We start from the raw sequence: 18,544 nt of genomic DNA, 5'->3' as shown, positions 1-18,544 counted from the left end.
AGCGTATTAGTGAGCGTATTCATCACAACTTGTTTAAGTCTCCCATCTCATGCGTATCCTTTCTCGTCCCTAACTTCTTCACCACTCCAACTGTTTTACTTTTCTTTGTCTACCATCCAGACCAATCCATCTTTTCTTTCTCTCTTCTTTTGAGATACCAAACACACCATGCCTCCAAAGAACACACCCAACAAAGTCACCAAGCCCGCGGGCAAGGGCAAAGAAGCCCAGACTTCCCCCACTGCCAGTTCGCCTACTAAAAAGGGGCCCCGTGGCTCTACCGGCCCCTCTTTCGATACTGTGGAATTCCTCTGGGCCTGCTTCAAGAATTCCGGTAGCCCTCAGGTGAGCTCCATCCTAGAGTCCTTTCACAAGTTCATTTCCAAATTACCAGACGACCACCATCCGCCCGATTCACTCTATGTTCTTTCGATCATGCTAATACCGGCTCTTCCTAGGTTAACTACAAAGCAGTTGGTAACGAGCTTGGTCTTACTGCAGCGGCCGCCAAGGCCCGCTTCTACCGCCTGAGAGCCCAACTTGACGGTGACAACAAGGAGAACAAGGCTGGCAAAGCTACGGCCAAGCAGGAGGATGAGGATGCTGCCGAGACTGAGGATGTCGAGGACTCCCACTACGACGTGTGAGGGATGATGATGCTGAAGACAGGACGGTCCAGCTGGAGGATTTCCAGGATGTCTAGGGCGGTGGACCATTTATTGGCACGTGGAGTGCAGTAGCATTATTTCTTCAATCAACTGAGAATCTTTATTTCTAAAGCCTTCCGCCTTCGTCGTCGCTCGTATTCGCAGTCCTCTGACAATGCCCCTCACAAGAGGCCCCGGGGGGATACTAGAAGAGATACGGCTATGGCCGCACTTGTCAACCCCGAGGGCACGTTCACCTCTAGGGAGGAGGAAGAAGAGGAAGAGGAAGGTTATGATGATGATGGGGTCTAATGCAATAATGCTACTTGACCTAAGAGTCAGAGAGTGTCGGGATCGAACAGCAGCAGTATTGTAGGTTAGATTTCAATAGCCTCATATATAAATCTGCATAGGAACCTACCATAACAGCTCTGACTGCCTTGTGATTCCCATCGACCAAATTTGCAAGTGAAGGGCCCCGTACTACGACAAATGCGAATGAAAATAGCCCATCTCTCCATATCCCCACGCACTCTCCACCTTCCGCGCACCTTCACCCTTCCTTTCATCCCCAAACATATCTACTTCGATGTATGCGCCTTTCGTCTGAACAAGTTTGATACCGTGCCATGCTAATAATGACGTGTCCAATAGCAATCCCATCAAAATGCCTCCCACACCCACCAAGCCCCACGCCAAGTCGAGCTCCCCTGCCCCCGTCATCCGTCATACAGATTAGGGAAGCCAGCAAGAAAATGTTGTTTCTGTGGCACTACATGCGCCTGCAGCAGCCTACTTCTGTGAGTTGCTCACTGGATCCACGTTCCCGCTGTTACTGACTCGATGATTCTAGGACAAACACGAGCAGGTGGCTGAGCTTTACGGCATCTCCAAGGACGAATGTTTGAAGTGCTTCAACGATATCAAGAGCGTCCTTGAGCAGCATGCTAAGCGTATGGAGACTACGAAGAAAATTGAGGAGCTTAGGGAACTGCTGGAGGCGAACAAGCTGAAGCAACGACGCAGCTCCCCAGTGTGATTCCGCCTAGTGGGAGGCCTAGTCAACACGCTTTCTCTTCCCTAGATACCGACATCTTACTTAGGGGCCTGGAATACAATGTGGTAGATGTTCTGTTGCGTGGAAATACGGGGGTGTTCTCGATCTTGGTTCTTTTGAGATTTGAGATAGTTCTTTAAGACAGAAATAATGGAGTTTCCTTGCAAGGAATTAATCACTGTAGCTTGTAGGATTATGGTCAAGCCAGTCCATCTCCTTATATCAGGCTCTCCTCATACTTTGAAAGATGATGCTATATTGCCACGCCCTCATGTACATAAGAAAAGAAAAGCGTATGCGTCTTAGGAAATGCCCAGAATCTTCCTGGCTAGGCTGACATTATCTGGGGGAGTGAGCCTGGCGAGATTACGGGATTTATCTGGGCTGCAGGTGGTCTGGCGTTTGCTCTTGTGGCCGTTCCTGGCAAACGATCTGCAGATAGCCGAGCCAGGGACTTTCAATTCTAATGGTACCCATGATGGTTAAGACGGCATAATCTTTAAGACCGTAGACTTCGAAAAAGTCGCTCTTATCACAATGAATCTGGACTTGAATATGCCCCAGATATATGTCCGAGCCTGTGATGCCTTGCGCATAACTCAACGCTCCAAGTGAGCATTATTTGAGACGTCTACGTCTCTTTGCCTCTTCCCACCACCATGGCCCCAACTTTCTGAAACCCATCTCACCTTACTCTATAGCGCGAGTTCTGATATTTCAAAGATACGAGAGCCATATATTCTTCGCTGTCATATCACCAACCATCCAGAACGTGAGAGAATCCCTCAACACCAACATCATGCCACCCCGAAAGAGCAATATGACCAGCCGTAAGTCGGTCGCCCTGACGAAGGCCAAGACGGCATCCAAGAATACCGCACACGAGCGCAAGAACGACACCGACGTCCGTTTTCTGTGGGAATGCGTCCAGGACATGAAGGGACCTGGTACTATCCATGGCAAGGTAAGTTATCTAGTCTGTGGTATCGTTTGTATTTCGAGTCACTGATCACATTGTCATTACAGCTCGACCTCGGCGCAGTTGCTGCTCGTATGAGCATGAAGAAGAGCGCCATTGTCTCACGCTTCAAGCGCATTACTCGCGACATGAGGGCCAAAGAGGCTGCTGATGCCAAGGCCCGGGAGAACGATGATGCCGCGGAGGACGAGGCCGAGAACGCTGTCAAAATGGAGGAGGACAGGGAGGAGGAGGATACCACCGAGGAAGAGTGCATGATCGAGCGCTTGATCAAGGAGGAGAGCATCGAGGACGAGGTTGAGAAGAACGAGGAGGAAATCTAGGGGTCACATTTACGGGCGGTTGAGAGTGGCTACGACGGCAATGCAAGGCCCGACTCCAATGGGGATGAGAAGAGATCCTAGGAGAAGATAGGATCGTATTATTTATCAGCTTTTACATAGGTATCTCAAGCATGGAATTGAGAGTTGGAAGACGCTTGAATATGTAGGGAGACTTTTAATAACCTGGATTCAAATAGGGATACTTTAGAATGACTAGCACCTCTTGATGACATGACGGCTTTGAGAAGATCTATTGGACCTATTGCGTCGTAGAAACCTTGGAAATAGAGATCGACATCTGGAATGTCTTGAGGCGAGTCTCCAGGGAAGAGGAATTCATCTACATACCTGGGTATGCATTGACGCTGATCTCATTAATATTGAAGGCGGTCATTTGAAGGGATATCGAAGTATCGAAGCGACCACCTTTACAACTCTTGTAGAATTTGAAATGTCTCGGTCGACGTATAGATTGCAGTGGCGAAGGGGATTACAACTCCGCAATGTCTCGGAGCGGCCCTTGACAGCGGCAGATATTCAGAGCTTGGACGGGGTCAAAAGTACGAACTGGGCCCATCGGAATCTGAATCGATCGATCGAACTCATCTCAGATTCACCGAGATTCAGTGGATCTGAACGAGAACCGGAGGGAGTTGTGTCCTCGACAACGTCAACACGAGCGTGGACGGCCTGTACTGAGTGACCGGGCCTCTCCGGATCCAAGGTTCCACGGTCGAAAGCGGATCAATTGAATTTGAATTGCGACTAGTGTTTCGTGAAGCCCCTGACCGTTCAACCGGGATCCGTCACTGCCGGCCTCGGGGAAGTGGGAGATCCCCATTTCGCATCTCTCCGAGGCACACACTAGTAGGCTCCCAAATCCGTGGTATTTTCTCTTTGTTCCTTCACCAATGGCGTGTCTGATCCAGACGGGCTCCATACCAGACCCCGGAGCGTCGGGATTCAACAAACCAGAGGGAGTCGGTCCCAGGTTCCCGTTCAGGAACGCGGCCCACCACCGCCGATCATCTCATCACACCAATCCCACCGCGCACCAAAATTGGAAGCTCCATCTTCTCACCTCCCTGCCCACTTAACCCACCCGTCTTCTCTAGTCTTCTCCATCACGTTCACGCCCATTGGAATACGCTCCCTGGCAGGGTTGGTGCGGCCGCTGCCCGGCCCTGTCCAAGGAAGAAATGAAAACACAAAAACCATAAACGGTACTTCGGAGGCGCTCCGTGGCGTGTAACCCGCAGGGACTTTCTGTCATGTGGAGTCTGCAGTCAATGGGGTGGAATCTTGCAGCCATTCATGTACGCTGGGCGTTTACTCGGGAATAAACTTCTCAGCTGCATACGTCGACTTTCTGTAGTCGGGTTAGATTCGAGTCTCGTGCGATGACCCCACGGATGTCCCCGTACAAAAGATCGTGCGTCCTCGAGGATAGAGTTTACCGAACCGGTTTGGAGAGGCGCCGTTCAAGTGTCAGATTGGCGCGCCACAGAATGGAGAACTCTTAATCTCTTAGCGTTGGAACCGCATCGGCCGGGCCCCATGCGAGCCCACGGATCATGGAGAAAGCCCGGGTGCACTTCCCCTGATCTAGACATACCAATGCGTGTTGGATCTGCATTTCGTACTCTTGTCATGTCAAGTCTCCGCTGCTCTGGCGTTTCAACTTTTCTTGACCTTCTTTTTCCTCTTTCCCACCATATGGCCTGGAATGATACCCGAACCGTATGACGGTTGCTTCATTGTCGAGCTTCGTATCCTGCCATGACGTCGTTCAGTTAATTCTTCACCCCCGTGGGTCCTCTCGTTTCACCAACTACTATCTTGGGATCTCTTTTGACCCTGCGTCACTCTCTCGGCGGTCTGGTCCGCACCCCCGATTCCCACAAGCAACCAATTTGATGGGTCACGGACAAACAATTTCAACATGGTCGCCTTGAAGAAGCTTTTTCTACATGAGCGCATCTCGAGGCCATCAACGAGTATCGGATCGGGAGACATGGAGTCGGATGAACCGTACTTTAGTGGTGCCGAGGTGCAAAATAACCCTGCGGCCGCTCATCTATCTGTGACACCCGCGTCCCCGGGGCTCCCCTCCCCCGGTCTCAAAGTCTCACAATCCATGGATGTGAACGACCACTTTGAGCAGATTGATAAACAGTTTGGAGATCTTCATCACCTCACCGAAACAGCAAGACCGCCATCTTCTCAGTCTCAATTATCGCCTTTCCTTTCGGAGAATTTCGCCATTCCGAGGGTCCAAAATTCGCGTCACATCGATTTGCTAGATGCAATTTCCGCTTCGGAAAGATACCGACAAGAAAACAATCGCCCGGTTGTCTCCTCTCCCTCCAGTCCATACAACGAAGATGTTGCTGAGCGGAACATGACAAGATTCTTGCGCATCCAGCATCGAAGTGGATTAGCAAGTTCTCGAATCTTGTCCGCGTTATACCAAGAGGATGTGGCGGACAGGAATATTGCCAAATATGGCGGGTCTCGCTCTTCGTCATCATTAAGCTGCCGGTCGTCCCCTCCTGCACCCGGGAGTGAAGGGGCGGCGAGCGGAGATGGCTCAAGACGGCGTGGGCCTGGGAAACGCTTCCCTGTAAAGCCGAGTTGGGCATCAGATGATGATTCACGGGCCCGATCTGTCTCTCCAGATGCCATGTCCACAGCTTCATCGCGAATGTCGCAACTGACCAATCTTATTCGCCAACAAAGATCAGCACCCAGCTTGTCTCCAGACGAAACAGCTGCCACGCAAGAGGATGGACACGCGCCGGTTGATCCTCTACCTGCTGGACAGCGCCTTGGTATACCTCCTGCCTATAAACAAGGCAAAAGATGGAGCACTATACCTCTCCCGGATAGTCCAACACTACCCACGCCAATCGGCGATAGCGGTGACAGCAGCAATGCTACCGGTGGCTCGCGATCACCTACACCGACAGGAAAACCTCCAGCCCCAACGGCTCGGAGTTCCTCGTTAACGTCAAAGTCACTCTCGCCACCTCCACCCTCCGGGTCAAAGTCACGGAAGAACGTCCGTGACCTTTCGATCAATACTCAATTGGCCGCCTCAGGCCGGCCGAAGATTGTGCACCGGGCCATTCAGCCCCCTACGCCTTCAAATAATGATATAAAGCGGGCTGCTAGCATCGCAGAAGTCATTGGTACCTCTCTGCCGGCCTCCAGTCCTGTTTCCCAGAGCCCTACGGCGCCGTCTCCTCGGTTCAAGGTGTCGGAAATGATGGATCTGTTCAACAAGGCATACATGTCTAGCCATGTTGTGAGCTCCCATCCAACCTACGAGACTCTACAGGATGCCATAGTCCGCGAGATCAATTCCCACGAGGCATTCCGCAACGTCCCTGTTCCCACATCTGGCCCTCCCTTCACACCCACATCGGCTCAAAACTTCGATCCCACTGTCACGAACGTGGGGTTGAACCACAGTGCTTCAGTCGGGTCAATCTCCAAGCTCATGCGAAAGAACTCCTTCAAAAAACACAAGAGGAGCTCCGAATCTCGCCGCAGTATCTCCACTAGCGTCTTGCGACGAGTCGGTTCCTCTCCCGCCCAGCGAAGACACACCGATGCCCCGCCTCCAACCCCCGGCTTCCTAGCCGATATCGAGAGGCAACGGCAAGCCGCACACCCGAACACTGGTGAGGAACTGACCTACATGGACGTCCTAACTCGCGCCGGCAATGACAAGCCATCCACCTCACATTCCAAGAAGACCGCATCCCGGAAACGAGGCCACTCAGCTTCAACCTCCAGCTTACCCGCCTTCGCCCGCTCCAACCCCGACAGGCCCAACACCACAGGCACCGTATACACCATGCAGGCCCATTCCACTTCACAGGACAGCCAAAACGAGCACGAAGACGCCGACGACGACATCCTCCACCTCCCCAGCGTGAGCATCTCCCCACCACGAGTCCAGATCGAAGGCGTGGACGAGAACAACGTTCGCTACGTGATCGACTCATCGACCCGTGTTGATGCCGAGAAGCTCATGAACTGGCCTCAGCGATCCCGTCGCGCCAATGGCCCCCAGTCAGGGTGCGAGCGGAGTCTGTCACCACTGTCTCGGGCTCGGATGCAGCTTCGCGGATCTCGCTCCGTTGAGACTTATTAGGAGATATTATCCTCTGCCACTCCCTTCGACGATAATGATGCCCTCACGATACCTCTACAAAAAGCTTGTCTGGCTCCCTCCAGTTTCTTTTCCATAGCGATTCCCGAATCTCCTGACTCGAAGCGTTTGTGAAATCTCTAGTCTTTTCCTTTCAGCTCCTACTCCCGACCTCCATACACATATTCTCTTTTTCCTTACTATCTATATACACCATACACAATGTCTTGTTTCCTATCTACTATTTCGGTCCTTGATTCATATCTTTACATCTCACCAATCCGCCCTAGTCTATCCTTGTCTTTCTCTCTTGCCATATCCAGCTACCCGCTCTCTCAATGCCCGTTACCTGTGGCTCTCAACCCTGTGTTTCGTTCTGTCTTGTTTTACTACCAGATTAGCATCTTTCGGATGGAGTTCCAGTCATCTTTTGTCGTTTACCTTCTGCTGTCTCACCAAAGCTACTTTTCCTTTGGCCTCACTGGAGATTTAAATGTACATCGAATATTGTTTATTCGGGTGATCAGCCGTATATAAGCTTCTCAGTAAATATCCCAGTCCAGTAAATGAGACATTCGTCTCGAGTCAAGCTATTCCAGTCTTTTGTTCGCCAACCCCTGTTGCGGAGCCTTGTTACTACCGACAAAGCACTTAAGCCAGGGCCAGGCGAGAACCTATATCGTAAGCTAGGAGTAAGTATTGTGTATAGGGGTTTGCACTACTCAATCAAGGAATTGGGGCTTCGGACGCCAGGCAGTACTTGGGTATGGATTGCGCACATCGGGAGATCCCTGATTACGACGGCTAGGATGTCCTATAGGAAATTGACGAGGAGGACATCTATGATATCGGCTGGCACGCTTTGAGGAGCTCTCTGATGTCTCTGGCAACGATGTTGGGAATATAGATCTTCCTGCTGACAGGTAGGGAATCCACTGGTGCAATCACTCGAGGTGTGATGGACTTGCGTGCTACTTGTTTTACGTTTCATGCCCACGGGTCTTCCCAAGATTGGTTTCTTGGTTTTATTATTATTTTCTTCAAAGGTCATTTTAACGTTTGGCGGGTGGCCTATATACGTTCGTTGGATATCTCATTATTCAGGATCACGATTCAATGAAGCGAACAAGATATTAGGACGACTGTCGAGCGCTACATCCCTGCCACTGGTCGTGGTATCTAGGGTGGTACTTCTCACGGTCTAGGCAACTTCGCACGTATATTTAATGAAATAGTCGAAGATTGCACCGCAAAGCCTGGCGAGGTTAAGCCCCCTCTCTACGTCTGGCAGAACTCCTGGGGCCTGTCGGTTTAGTCACATACATTAGCCCTAACTTGTAGAACTCTGCAACGACTTCTAATTTAAGTGCGAAGCATAGTCTAGAAATCTTAATTTTTGTGCTTCCAAGTGTACATACCAACCTCAGGAAACAGAGAGCCAAGGCTCCGTCTGGTACTTTTAAGTGCCACTCAAAACCGAATAAAACCAAATCTCGCTCTACAGATGCTATTGAAAGCTTTTTGTTTTTAGAAATTGTCTTGTATTTTAAAAAAAGACATAAGGCGTTTCTTCTCATAATCTCGTTTCCACTACATGCCCACCCCCAATAGTCCCTCCCAACTCCAACCTTGGAATGAAAAGAAATGTGAGGTATCTTAAGGAAACCACGTGTAACCACAATCAAAACCTTGGAATGCAATCAGCGTTTAGCTGAGCTTTTCAACCCCTTTTACCTTTGAGACTAGTTTCCTAGAATCTCAGCTTGGCGATCGTATGGGAGATCGGCTAGCTTAGTAGGAACGGCCGAACATGCACCATTTCTTGGCAAGGAGGTCGCAAGAAGGGTTCAAGCAGCGGGTTTCACCTTCGATAATTCCTTCGGGCTGGTCAAAGGGAATGCACAGCGACTTGGCACCCATGCTGGGGGCCTTGGCGTCCTCGGCCTCGCCTGAGTCCTCCTCGGCCTTGCGAGCAGACATGTCCTTGATCTGGTCCTCGCACTTCTCGGTCAGGCAGTGGGGGATCAGATTGACATTTTTGGCGTTTAGCGAGGGAGTGAAATCGTCCCAGTTTGTGATGATCTTGCGGTGGGAGTCGAACTCGAGAGTAGCGCGCTTAAGAAGGTCACTCTGGATGGTCTCCAACAGGGCGGGGACAGCAGTCGCAAGCTCAGGGATGGGAATGGTGCTCTTGCCATCCTTGCCGGGAATGTCGCGACGGGCAGCGGTGATGAAGTGGCCAGCCGACTCGCCGGGGCCGAACTCAAGACGAAGGGGCACACCGCGCAGCTCCCACTGGTTAAACTTCCAGCCAGGGGAGTAGCTACGCTTGTCGCTATCGACACGGATGCCAGCGGCAGCGAGAACGGCGACGAGGCCGTCCACCTCGGCGTCAAGCTTCGCCTTTTCTTCCTCGGTGGTCTTGTTGGTGATACCGACGGGAACAATAATAGTTTGGAGTTCTGCCACACGAGGAGGCAGAACAAGTCCCTTGTCGTCACTATGGATCATTACCATAACACCCAGGGTCCGAGTCGACAGACCCCAGGAATTCTGCCAGACGTAGACAGGGGGCTTAACCTCGCCGGGCTTAGCGGTCCAATCTTCCACGCTGATGTTGAACATCCGCGCGAAATCGACGGAAAGTTAGTTATATATATATATATCTCTCTGGGGTTTTAGCACATACTTTGGCCCAGGCCGTGAGAAGTACCACCCTGGATACCACGGCCAGTAGCAGGGATGTAGCCCTCGACAGTCGTCCTAATATCCTGTTAGCTTCATTGGATCACATTCCTATATAATGAATTTTTCAACGAACGTGTATAGGCCTCCCGCGAAACGTTCTTTGTCCGTCTTCTGGCCCTTGATAACTGGAACTGCGAGAAGCTCTGAGTAGATCTGCTCATACCAGTCGAGGATGGTCAGCACTTCCTCACGAGCGGCGCCCTCGGTCGCGTGCGCAGTGTGACCCTCCTGCCACAAGAACTCGCGAGTGCGCAGGAAGGGCTGGGGATGCTTGAATTCCCATCGCACGACGGAGTTCCACTGGTTCAGACGTAAAGGCAGGTCCCGGTGACTGCGAATCCACTTGGCGTAATATGGGTACATAACAGTTTCGGAGGTGGGACGAATGGCGATCTTCTTCTCAAGAGGGGTCGAACCACTATATTATACCGAGTTAGCATGTTGCATAGCATTCAGACAGATTGGGCGCAAAAACATACGCATGAGTAACCCAGGCGACCTCAGCAGCGAAACCCTCAATGTGATCTTTCTCACGCTGCAAGACATCCTCCGACACGAACAAAGGGAAAGAGCAGTTCTTGACGCCAATGCTCTTGATCTTCTTGTTGAACCAGTTCTGGATCTCTTCCCAAATGAAGTAGGAAGCGGGCTGGCAAACATCAGCGCATGCGCAACAAGAATGTGAAACGGCAATCTACATACCTTCAGAATGAAACAGCCCGACACATCGTAATCTAGTGATGTTAGTAACTTCTTGCATTTGCGGAAGGTGTTCACGGACAATCAAGCATTTCTCCCTTGGTGAGGACCTGATCGTCCAATTAGCATGATGGAGCCTGTCTAGTATGTCGATGCCCACCTACCTGTTGGTACCATTCCGGGAAGGACTCATTCTTTGAGACATCAATACCGATGAGGGCGGCGCCAGAAATCTTGGGGGCTTTCTTGGGCTCCTGCTTGGCGGTTCCCTGCTTGGCGGCCTTCTCTCCCTTGTTCGCCTTGTTCGCCTTGTCCGCGGCTAGCTTTGCGGCCTTCGCGGCCTTCTTGGCGGCGTTCTTGGACTCGCCCTGCTGGTTATCAGCGGGGGTTTGAGTGCGGTCGGGCAGGGTTTGGGGCGCATCGCCCTGGGCGGGAGTGTCACTGGGGTTCTGGCTAGCCATGATTGACAGAGAGGAGCGCCTGGCCGGAAAAAAAGAGGGTAAGCCAAACTCGAGAGCAGAATGGGAAGTGAATCAGTTTATGACTCTTTTCAAAGTGGGATGTTATCTCGGACACCGCTTTGGTGCGGCAGAACTTTTAGCGTGGACTCAACCCAGAGAAACCCCCCGTCTTAGCAAGCAGAGCTCTGCCATCGCACAGGAAAGTCCTCATTTTTCATTTCTTACGCCATGGCAGGCATCTTCGAGGCTCCGCGGAATGCGGACACTCTCTGTGAGCTCCCTCCTCCTGATGTTTAATCCAGCGGAACTAACGCATCTCGCACACAGTCTTGGGTGGGCAGAAAATCACCGGTGCCGATGTTCGGGAGCAAAATGGTATGTGGGATCAGAACATCAGCGAGGTCAATTGTACTGACGAATGGAATGCAGTTCTCGCGACCCAGGCCATTTCAAATGTCATCAAGAGCTCTTTCGGTCCCTCCGGTTTGGACAAGATGATGGTGGACGACATAGGGGTATGTAAACTCTGGATCCCCGCAGAGCTGTGCGGCAGCTTCTAACAACTTTCTTTCCGATAGGATGTTACCGTGACGAACGACGGTGCTACCATTCTGTCGCTGCTGGATATTGAGCACCCCGCGGGCAAGATCCTCGTTGATCTGGCCCAGCAGCAGGACAAGGAGGTACGTTTCCAACATCTTCCCTGGTCATCAATTCCCCGTGACTAACCTCATCCAGGTCGGAGATGGCACAACCTCGGTTGTCTTGATCGCCGCGGAGCTTCTTCGGAGAGGAAACGAACTTATGAAGAACCGGATACACCCTACCACCATCATCAACGGATACCGTCTTGCCTTGCGCGAAGCCGTCAAGTACATGAACGAGAATGTTGCGACGAAGGTCGAGAACCTGGGCAAGGACAGCTTGATTAACATTGCGAAGACCTCCATGTCTTCCAAGATCATTGGCTCCGACCCGGACTTCTTCGCCAACTTGTGCGTGGACGCCATGCTGCAGGTGAAGTCAACAAACCAAAGAGGCGAGGTCAAATACCCCGTCAAGGCTGTGAACCTGCTCAAGGCCCATGGAAAGAGTGGAACCGAGTCAGTCCTTGTGAACGGCTACGCCCTGAACTGTACCGTTGCTTCTCAGGCCATGAAGACCCGCGTCACCGATGCCAAGATCGCTTGTCTGGATATGAACTTGCAGAAGGAAAGAATGAAGCTTGGCGTTCAAATTACCGTGTCTGATCCAGACCAGTTGGAGAAGATTCGCGAGCGTGAGGCCGGTATCGTCCTGGAGCGGGTGGATATGATCTTGAAGTCTGGCGCCAACGTCGTCCTGACCACCAAGGGTATCGACGACATGGTCCTGAAGGCATTCGTCGAGCGCGGCGCTATGGCCGTCCGCCGTTGCAAGAAGGAGGATCTTCGCCGCATTGCGAAGGCCACCGGTGCTACCCTGGTCAGCACCCTTTCTGACCTGAACGGAGACGAGAAGTTCGAGCCGTCATACCTCGGCCAGGCTGAGGAGGTCGTGCAGGAGCGCATCTCCGATGATGAGTGCATCCTTGTCAAGGGCACCAAGGTTCATACCTCTGCCTCTATCATTCTCCGTGGTGCCAACGAGTTCAGCTTGGACGAGATGGAGCGTTCCGTTCACGACTCTCTGTGTGCCATCAAGCGCACCCTAGAGAGTGGCAGCATCGTGCCTGGTGGTGGTGCCGTCGAGACTGCTCTCCACATCTACCTGGAGGAGTTTGCTGTCACAGTGGTATGTATTCCTTATCCTATATTCTCGGTCTAATATCCTAACAACTTCGATAGGGCTCTCGGGAGCAACTCGCCATCGGCGAATTCGCACAGTCCCTGCTTGTGATCCCCAAGACCCTGGCTGTGAACGCCGCCAAGGACTCATCCGAGCTCGTGGCTCAGCTCCGTGTCCGCCACGCCCTGTCACAGCGTGTGCAGGATGGCGATGCTAATGAGGAAGAGAAAGCCATCGCTAAGAAGAAGACCTACCGCAACTACGGATTGGATCTGATGAAGGGACGCGTTCACGACACTCTCAAGGCCGGTGTGCTGGAGCCCAGCATGAGCAAGATTAAGCAGCTCAAGAGTGCTGTCGAGGCCTGCATTGCCATCATGCGTATTGACACGATTATCAAGCTGGACCCCGAGCAGCAGGCTGATGACGGCCACGGCCACTAAGCTTGATGTTTTATTCTCCGATGAAAAAAAAAGGCAGTAATTCGATGTGATATAGAAATGAAAAGCAGTGGATAAAGTCAATTCTGCTGCGGCTGCATATGAACCAAATCTATAAAATGGATATCCTAGTAAACAGTAGAATAACAGTATCGAGGTCATCACTTCCGTCTCTCGGCCATCAACCGTCTGTACTCCTCGACAATGTTTCTGCGCTCCCCTGCCAGCTCCTCTCGCCGCCTCAAACTACCAACAGCATTCGGCACATTGGCAACATCAACCTTAGCACCACCACGAATTTTGAAGATCTCCCGAGGCTTCGTCAACTGCGGCGGCGCCTGTGCGACATCAAACGGATTGGTCTGCCTCTCCTTATCGCGCTTCTTAAGCTTCGCCCACGGATCGGGGTCATCGTCACCGCTATCCACAGCATCATCTTCACCCTGAGCGCTCTTCTTCTTCTTCTTTGGAACAGTTCCCTTCTTCTTTGCCTTTCCACCGCGAGCCTCAAGTTCCCACTCCTTCAAAATATCAAGGTGGTCCTCCATCTCAGCAGCCCGCTCTTCCCGCTCAGCCTGCTCCCGCTCTTTGATTTTAGCGTCCTCCTCACGCCAACCAGCCTGCAGTCGGCGGAGATGCTTCTCGTGCTTCGTCATCTTGTGGTCGCGGACCTTGACAGCACCCTGGGTATTCCTGGTCATCGCCGAGAGAGGGAGCTCGCGGTCAACACGCGCAGCAAAGTCTGCTAGCCTCTCGCCGGGTAGGATCTTCGGGACGACCTGCTTCTTCTCTTTGGGGGTGGGCTCGGTCGGCTGGGACTCAGCTGGGGTTTGTTTCTTTTGCGGGGTTCCTTTATCTTCTCCATCGCGCTTGCGCTTCTTGTTTTGTTTCTTCTCCCCGGTCTCGAGTCCAGAGGGTGCCCGCTTGCCGGTGGTTCGGAACTGCATTAACCGCTGGAAGGCTTTCGGGGTGTCGTCTTCGCCTGCATTCTTGCGTCGGGAGGTCGCAGGGACGGATACTTTCTTGGCGGGCTCTTGCGGCCGCTTCGGTCCTGATGGCTTCGGTCTCTTCTTTCCGGGCTTGGTGGAAACCTTGGGTTTGGCGTTAGGATCGCGCACCGGCAGTGCCTTTGCGATCACCGAGGGTGGCAGGTTGAAGTGGCTGGAGAGGAATGGGATGTTAGTTCTGAGTAGAGCAATGTAGACAGTTTGAAGACATACGCTTCATCCTTTTCACGGCGCTTGTGCTTGTGAGGCATTGTGAGTTGTGTGGAGAAGCAAGTTCGAGCGTTGAGCGGAACTTTTTTTTCGAGGCCAACTTCGACTTATCAGCCAATCAGCTTATCGATAAGCCTACCTCTACTCGTATACTTCGTCGTATTTTCCAAAGGTTGGATTGCTCTTGATTACGCATTTCCTATGCAGGCTGGTATCATTTTTAAAGGTTCCAATGTGCCTAGGATGTTCATTTAGTCCACTAAACTTTTGCCCCGAGACTGAGGTCGCAATGAACCCTTGCTCGAGGTTGGGTATCAAGGTCAAGGTGCATTGAGAACACAGATAAAAAACAAACAAATATGAATTTTGGTATTATCCTACACAAGATCATGTAGCATACCGTGAGGGTCTTTTTTTTTTATCAAGAGAGCCGAATTCAAGGCAGTCCACTAGGAACAAAATTGGGCTTCACTTTCTACCATATTTAAAGCTCTATCAATTCCACTCTTTCTTCTTCTAATGTTTAAAATCTCTTTCCGACTGTGGAATCTTCTGCAGTCCACAACGGACATGAAATCCCTTTCCGACCAGTCGCCAGCATCTCCTCAACAAACGGATGCCGCGAATGACCGCCCTCGCCTTGAATCTGGTCCTCCGGAGCGATTATTAGAAAAGCTTGGGTTTTTCAGTCATCCAATCTTGTATGCGCCTTTAAGTTCATCTGTGGTTCGGACTAATAATCTCGCACCGGCAGATTCTTGACGTGTCTTTGGGCATCTCCCTATCTGTTGTTTACCTTTGTCTGTCCTCAATATTGCGATGCGATTTTATGCCTGGATCTCCGTAATGTCACATTTCTCTTGGTTTATTTAGTAGCCTTACTTCTTATCGTGCGAACGAATGACCGAGTAGAGCGTCACAAACAGGCAATCGCGTCCCGGGAGAAGCAGCGAGAGGAACAAGGAGAAAAAGCATAGAAAAGTAGTTGAGATAGAGAGAAGGGAAGAAGAAAAACTTTAGTTTAATCCAGTGGCCGCATATGCTATTTCGAGTAATTTACTTCAAAACTTATCATAATGTGATTGTTCGGCGTTAATTGACTTGCCTAATCGGAGTATATATCGGTAGTACTATACCCTGATTAACGAGGCCATCTCGAAGTATTGGATACAGTCCTCTCACAAAAATGAATTTGTACCATAATAGAACACTTATTCTCAATCAAAACATCAAGTACCAGTCACCGAATCCTGAATCTTGAAAACCCGATCTTATATGTGGTTGGGTCATCCATAGCGGAGCGGGCGACGCGACCCCTTGCTCCACGCGCGCAGCTGCGCGCGTCACTCCTTTACAGCTCCCACTCGCCTTCACACATCAGCTATAATCACAATGGCCTCACAATGGCCGAAACCAGAGGACTTTGATGGCGATATCGATCCCTCCGACCTCGTTGATCGATTTAAAGACCATTATATGCTGATCTGTCGCTACACCACCGATAACCCCGACGCGACTGCATCCGCAAAATATGTCATGGATATTATGTTCCAAGCCAACAAGGTCGTGGCCCTGCTGGCGAAGAACTTGCGTGATGTCACCAATGCGCGCTTTCCTGGGCCGGAACAGCCTCCTGTCCCGAATCAGCTTGTCTTACACGACCCGCCCACGGTCACTCAAAATCCGCTTGAAGCGAAGCACGAGAGTTATACGGAAGGTCCTGCGACCGATGTTGAAGAGGTTGCCGACGTCGCTCAGGAATTCTCAGCCAAGGATCTCTTTGGCCGCGATTGGGCCGAAGAGGACTCTGAAGAAGACGGGGATTGGGAAAGTCAATCTTCAGAAGACGACTCTGATGATGACTATTACGAATACGGGTCATTCGGAGATGACGACGACGATGACGAAGATGACGAAGAAGAGGGCGACGACGACGAAGAAGAGGACGAGGCTAGCGTTGAATGCGAAACGGAAGACCAGGATGAGGCTGAAGAACAAGATAATAAGCAACAAGACGACCAGGCAGGAGACTCTGTACAAGACTATGTGCAAGCCTATCTGCAAGAACAAGAAGACGAAGATGCGCACGATAACGACGTGCAAGACTACAATTATTGCCTAGAGGACTACGAGGATCCTGCCTATGTTACCGATTATAATGCGCCATCAAGCCAAATCGAGGCCCAGGAAATCGCGCGCAGGGCTAAGATGAAGGAGGAAGGTGAAGATCGCTTTCAGTCCTCTGGTTCGATGCGCGAGGCTAACAAATCATTCCAGCCGGGCTTGTAGGATCAATGGCAGAAGACACTACTTCATCTGAGATTTCGCGTCAATCACTGCCGCAGCCTGTGACAAGAGGTGAGACGCCTTATGTTAGAATTGGCTGGGCCCAGGAAAAGTCACCATACTTGGACCCAAATATCGGCTACGCTAGATGCGAGGAGACCGTGGAACACGCCATTAAAAACAGCGCCAATTTTGGCGTGCGGGCCGTCAAAATATTGTACCAAAATTGGTATAGAAGTTCTGGAGACTGCGACCTGTTCGTCGGTACGGCGGCAGACCGAGAGCGCCTCATCTACAACTCAAAATCGTGGCTCCCATCAGTGGAAAATGCAGGTTTTGCTCGTGTCAAGATTCGAAGGCCTTCTCCCGAAATATCACTATCTCCCTACGAAAATTACAGCCCATGGATCAATCACGTTAATTACTTCCGAATAACCTGGGTATGCGGCGATGGTCCATACAAGAGCGGAAATTCCAAGTACCTTCTGTCGGTGCTGAAAGAAACCCTGAGCGGCCACTCTGACTCTACGTTGGCAGCTGTCGTGCTGGAGGACTTGGAAATTGATCCATATTGTGGCGATATGATCGTGCATGCGTCAGAAGAAGACGTAAAACTACTCGTCAATAAATCAGAAATGTGGGCACAGACGTTGATTCGATCTGATGAAATCGAACTACATGATAAATACGGTCATGTTGAAAGGGTTTGCAAGCATACGGATCTTCCATCGGACCCGACCGGGCTTGTTACGTTCAGGATCCGCTGGAATTGCTCCGACCCGCCATACAAGGAATATGAAACTCGTGGCATCAAGCACTCGCACATCTGCGATATGCTTCAGACCGCGCTAAAGGCGAGCGGCAGTCCGTCCCTAGCAGCGGTCTATTTCACGGCAGTTGAACCGAGGTATGTATCTGGAGACGTTGACGTGTACACTACACAAAGAGACCGTGAACGCGTTATCAAGTATGCCCACTTGTGGTTCCCTCACTTGAATCAAGGCGAGTTTGCTCGGATACCGGGAATCTACTATCCGAAGTCTCAAACACCAAAGCTCCAGATTGAGGCTTCTGGTGCGGAAGAACCCACGCTGCCAGCAGGACTTACGCCAAGTAAAGAACTGGGCGGAAGAAAGTCAAATGTGTCCAAACGAAACCTTGAAGACATTTCACAGTCCAATCTCTCGCGCTCACAGCCAAGAAGCGCGAAGCGCAAGCGCCAGAGAATCCGAAAGCAGCAGCGAATGCAAGAAGAGCAAGAGAATCAAGCACCAATCCAATCATGACGGGATTTGGATGAGGGGCCCTGTAACCCATCAACAATTGATTCAGCATGTATTTTAGAATCGTTTCATTAGACAGGCGTTGGGAGGATCCAGGGGATTAGGTTACTTTGCATGTATGAATACCGAAGACAGAAATACCCTCTAAAGCATCCTAGTAGGGTCATTATCAAGTCACTCTCCATCGCAAAGTAGCAACCTTCATAGTGACTTCGGGCATCCTACACTGCTCGTGTTTCAGCATCAATAGCATTCTTTAAGCCCAGGTTAGGTACTGGCAAGGCGCCCAGTTTACAGTCAAGTAGCTTGACAGGAGAAGCAGAAGTCCATTAAGATAGTACCGAGAAGTATATAGCATAGTTCTATTCCGTCCCAGACACCCACCAAACTCAATCATCAGTCATAAGGGAAAAAGCAACCCGACTCCGACTCCCTCTCCACATTATCCCTCGGAGAAAATGAATGCAACGCTCATAAA

General features: G+C 51.1%; 9 protein-coding genes across 9 annotated transcripts; 6 read left to right on the top strand and 3 right to left on the bottom strand.

Annotated features, from left to right (window-relative positions):
• Positions 1 to 168: 168 nt before the first annotated feature.
• N7498_008417 (uncharacterized protein) lies at positions 169 to 647 on the top strand (the record flags this gene model as incomplete). The annotated part of the gene is made up of 2 exons (XM_058455479.1): positions 169 to 345; positions 459 to 647. 2 exons carry the CDS (start codon positions 169 to 171, stop codon positions 645 to 647), a joined length of 366 nt encoding a protein of 121 aa, XP_058305467.1.
• A 755-nt stretch (positions 648 to 1,402) lies between these two features.
• N7498_008416 (uncharacterized protein) lies at positions 1,403 to 1,686 on the top strand (the record flags this gene model as incomplete). The annotated part of the gene is made up of 2 exons (XM_058455478.1): positions 1,403 to 1,447; positions 1,501 to 1,686. The coding sequence occupies 2 exons, from the start codon at positions 1,403 to 1,405 to the stop codon at positions 1,684 to 1,686; spliced, it is 231 nt and encodes a 76-aa protein (XP_058305466.1).
• An 817-nt stretch (positions 1,687 to 2,503) lies between these two features.
• Positions 2,504 to 3,006, top strand: N7498_008415 (uncharacterized protein; the record flags this gene model as incomplete). The annotated part of the gene is made up of 2 exons (XM_058455477.1): positions 2,504 to 2,668; positions 2,731 to 3,006. 2 exons carry the CDS (start codon positions 2,504 to 2,506, stop codon positions 3,004 to 3,006), a joined length of 441 nt encoding a protein of 146 aa, XP_058305465.1.
• A 1,942-nt stretch (positions 3,007 to 4,948) lies between these two features.
• N7498_008414 (uncharacterized protein) lies at positions 4,949 to 7,168 on the top strand (the record flags this gene model as incomplete). The annotated part of the gene is made up of 1 exon (XM_058455476.1): positions 4,949 to 7,168. One exon carries the CDS (start codon positions 4,949 to 4,951, stop codon positions 7,166 to 7,168), a length of 2,220 nt encoding a protein of 739 aa, XP_058305464.1.
• A 1,788-nt stretch (positions 7,169 to 8,956) lies between these two features.
• On the bottom strand, positions 8,957 to 9,790 carry N7498_008413 (prolyl-tRNA synthetase; the record flags this gene model as incomplete). Its single annotated transcript, XM_058455475.1, has 1 exon — positions 8,957 to 9,790. The coding sequence occupies one exon, from the start codon at positions 9,788 to 9,790 to the stop codon at positions 8,957 to 8,959; it is 834 nt and encodes a 277-aa protein (XP_058305463.1).
• A 53-nt stretch (positions 9,791 to 9,843) lies between these two features.
• N7498_008412 (proline--tRNA ligase) lies at positions 9,844 to 11,073 on the bottom strand (the record flags this gene model as incomplete). Its single annotated transcript, XM_058455474.1, has 6 exons — positions 9,844 to 9,928; positions 9,987 to 10,331; positions 10,393 to 10,562; positions 10,616 to 10,647; positions 10,695 to 10,722; positions 10,777 to 11,073. The coding sequence occupies 6 exons, from the start codon at positions 11,071 to 11,073 to the stop codon at positions 9,844 to 9,846; spliced, it is 957 nt and encodes a 318-aa protein (XP_058305462.1).
• Positions 11,074 to 11,301: 228 nt separating this feature from the next.
• On the top strand, positions 11,302 to 13,283 carry N7498_008411 (chaperonin-containing T-complex alpha subunit TCP1; the record flags this gene model as incomplete). The annotated part of the gene is made up of 6 exons (XM_058455473.1): positions 11,302 to 11,344; positions 11,401 to 11,448; positions 11,503 to 11,588; positions 11,652 to 11,756; positions 11,812 to 12,846; positions 12,900 to 13,283. The coding sequence occupies 6 exons, from the start codon at positions 11,302 to 11,304 to the stop codon at positions 13,281 to 13,283; spliced, it is 1,701 nt and encodes a 566-aa protein (XP_058305461.1).
• A 158-nt stretch (positions 13,284 to 13,441) lies between these two features.
• On the bottom strand, positions 13,442 to 14,538 carry N7498_008410 (uncharacterized protein; the record flags this gene model as incomplete). Its single annotated transcript, XM_058455472.1, has 2 exons — positions 13,442 to 14,441; positions 14,501 to 14,538. The coding sequence occupies 2 exons, from the start codon at positions 14,536 to 14,538 to the stop codon at positions 13,442 to 13,444; spliced, it is 1,038 nt and encodes a 345-aa protein (XP_058305460.1).
• A 1,351-nt stretch (positions 14,539 to 15,889) lies between these two features.
• On the top strand, positions 15,890 to 18,069 carry N7498_008409 (uncharacterized protein; the record flags this gene model as incomplete). The annotated part of the gene is made up of 2 exons (XM_058455471.1): positions 15,890 to 16,718; positions 16,775 to 18,069. 2 exons carry the CDS (start codon positions 15,890 to 15,892, stop codon positions 18,067 to 18,069), a joined length of 2,124 nt encoding a protein of 707 aa, XP_058305459.1.
• Between the last annotated feature and the right edge of the window lie 475 nt (positions 18,070 to 18,544).

This window comes from Penicillium cinerascens (assembly GCF_028974065.1).
Source record: "Penicillium cinerascens strain IBT 15544 chromosome Unknown scaffold_4_segment0_segment0, whole genome shotgun sequence".
Lineage (NCBI taxonomy): Eukaryota > Fungi > Ascomycota > Eurotiomycetes > Eurotiales > Aspergillaceae > Penicillium > Penicillium cinerascens.
This window is presented reverse-complemented; position numbering and strand designations above follow the sequence as displayed.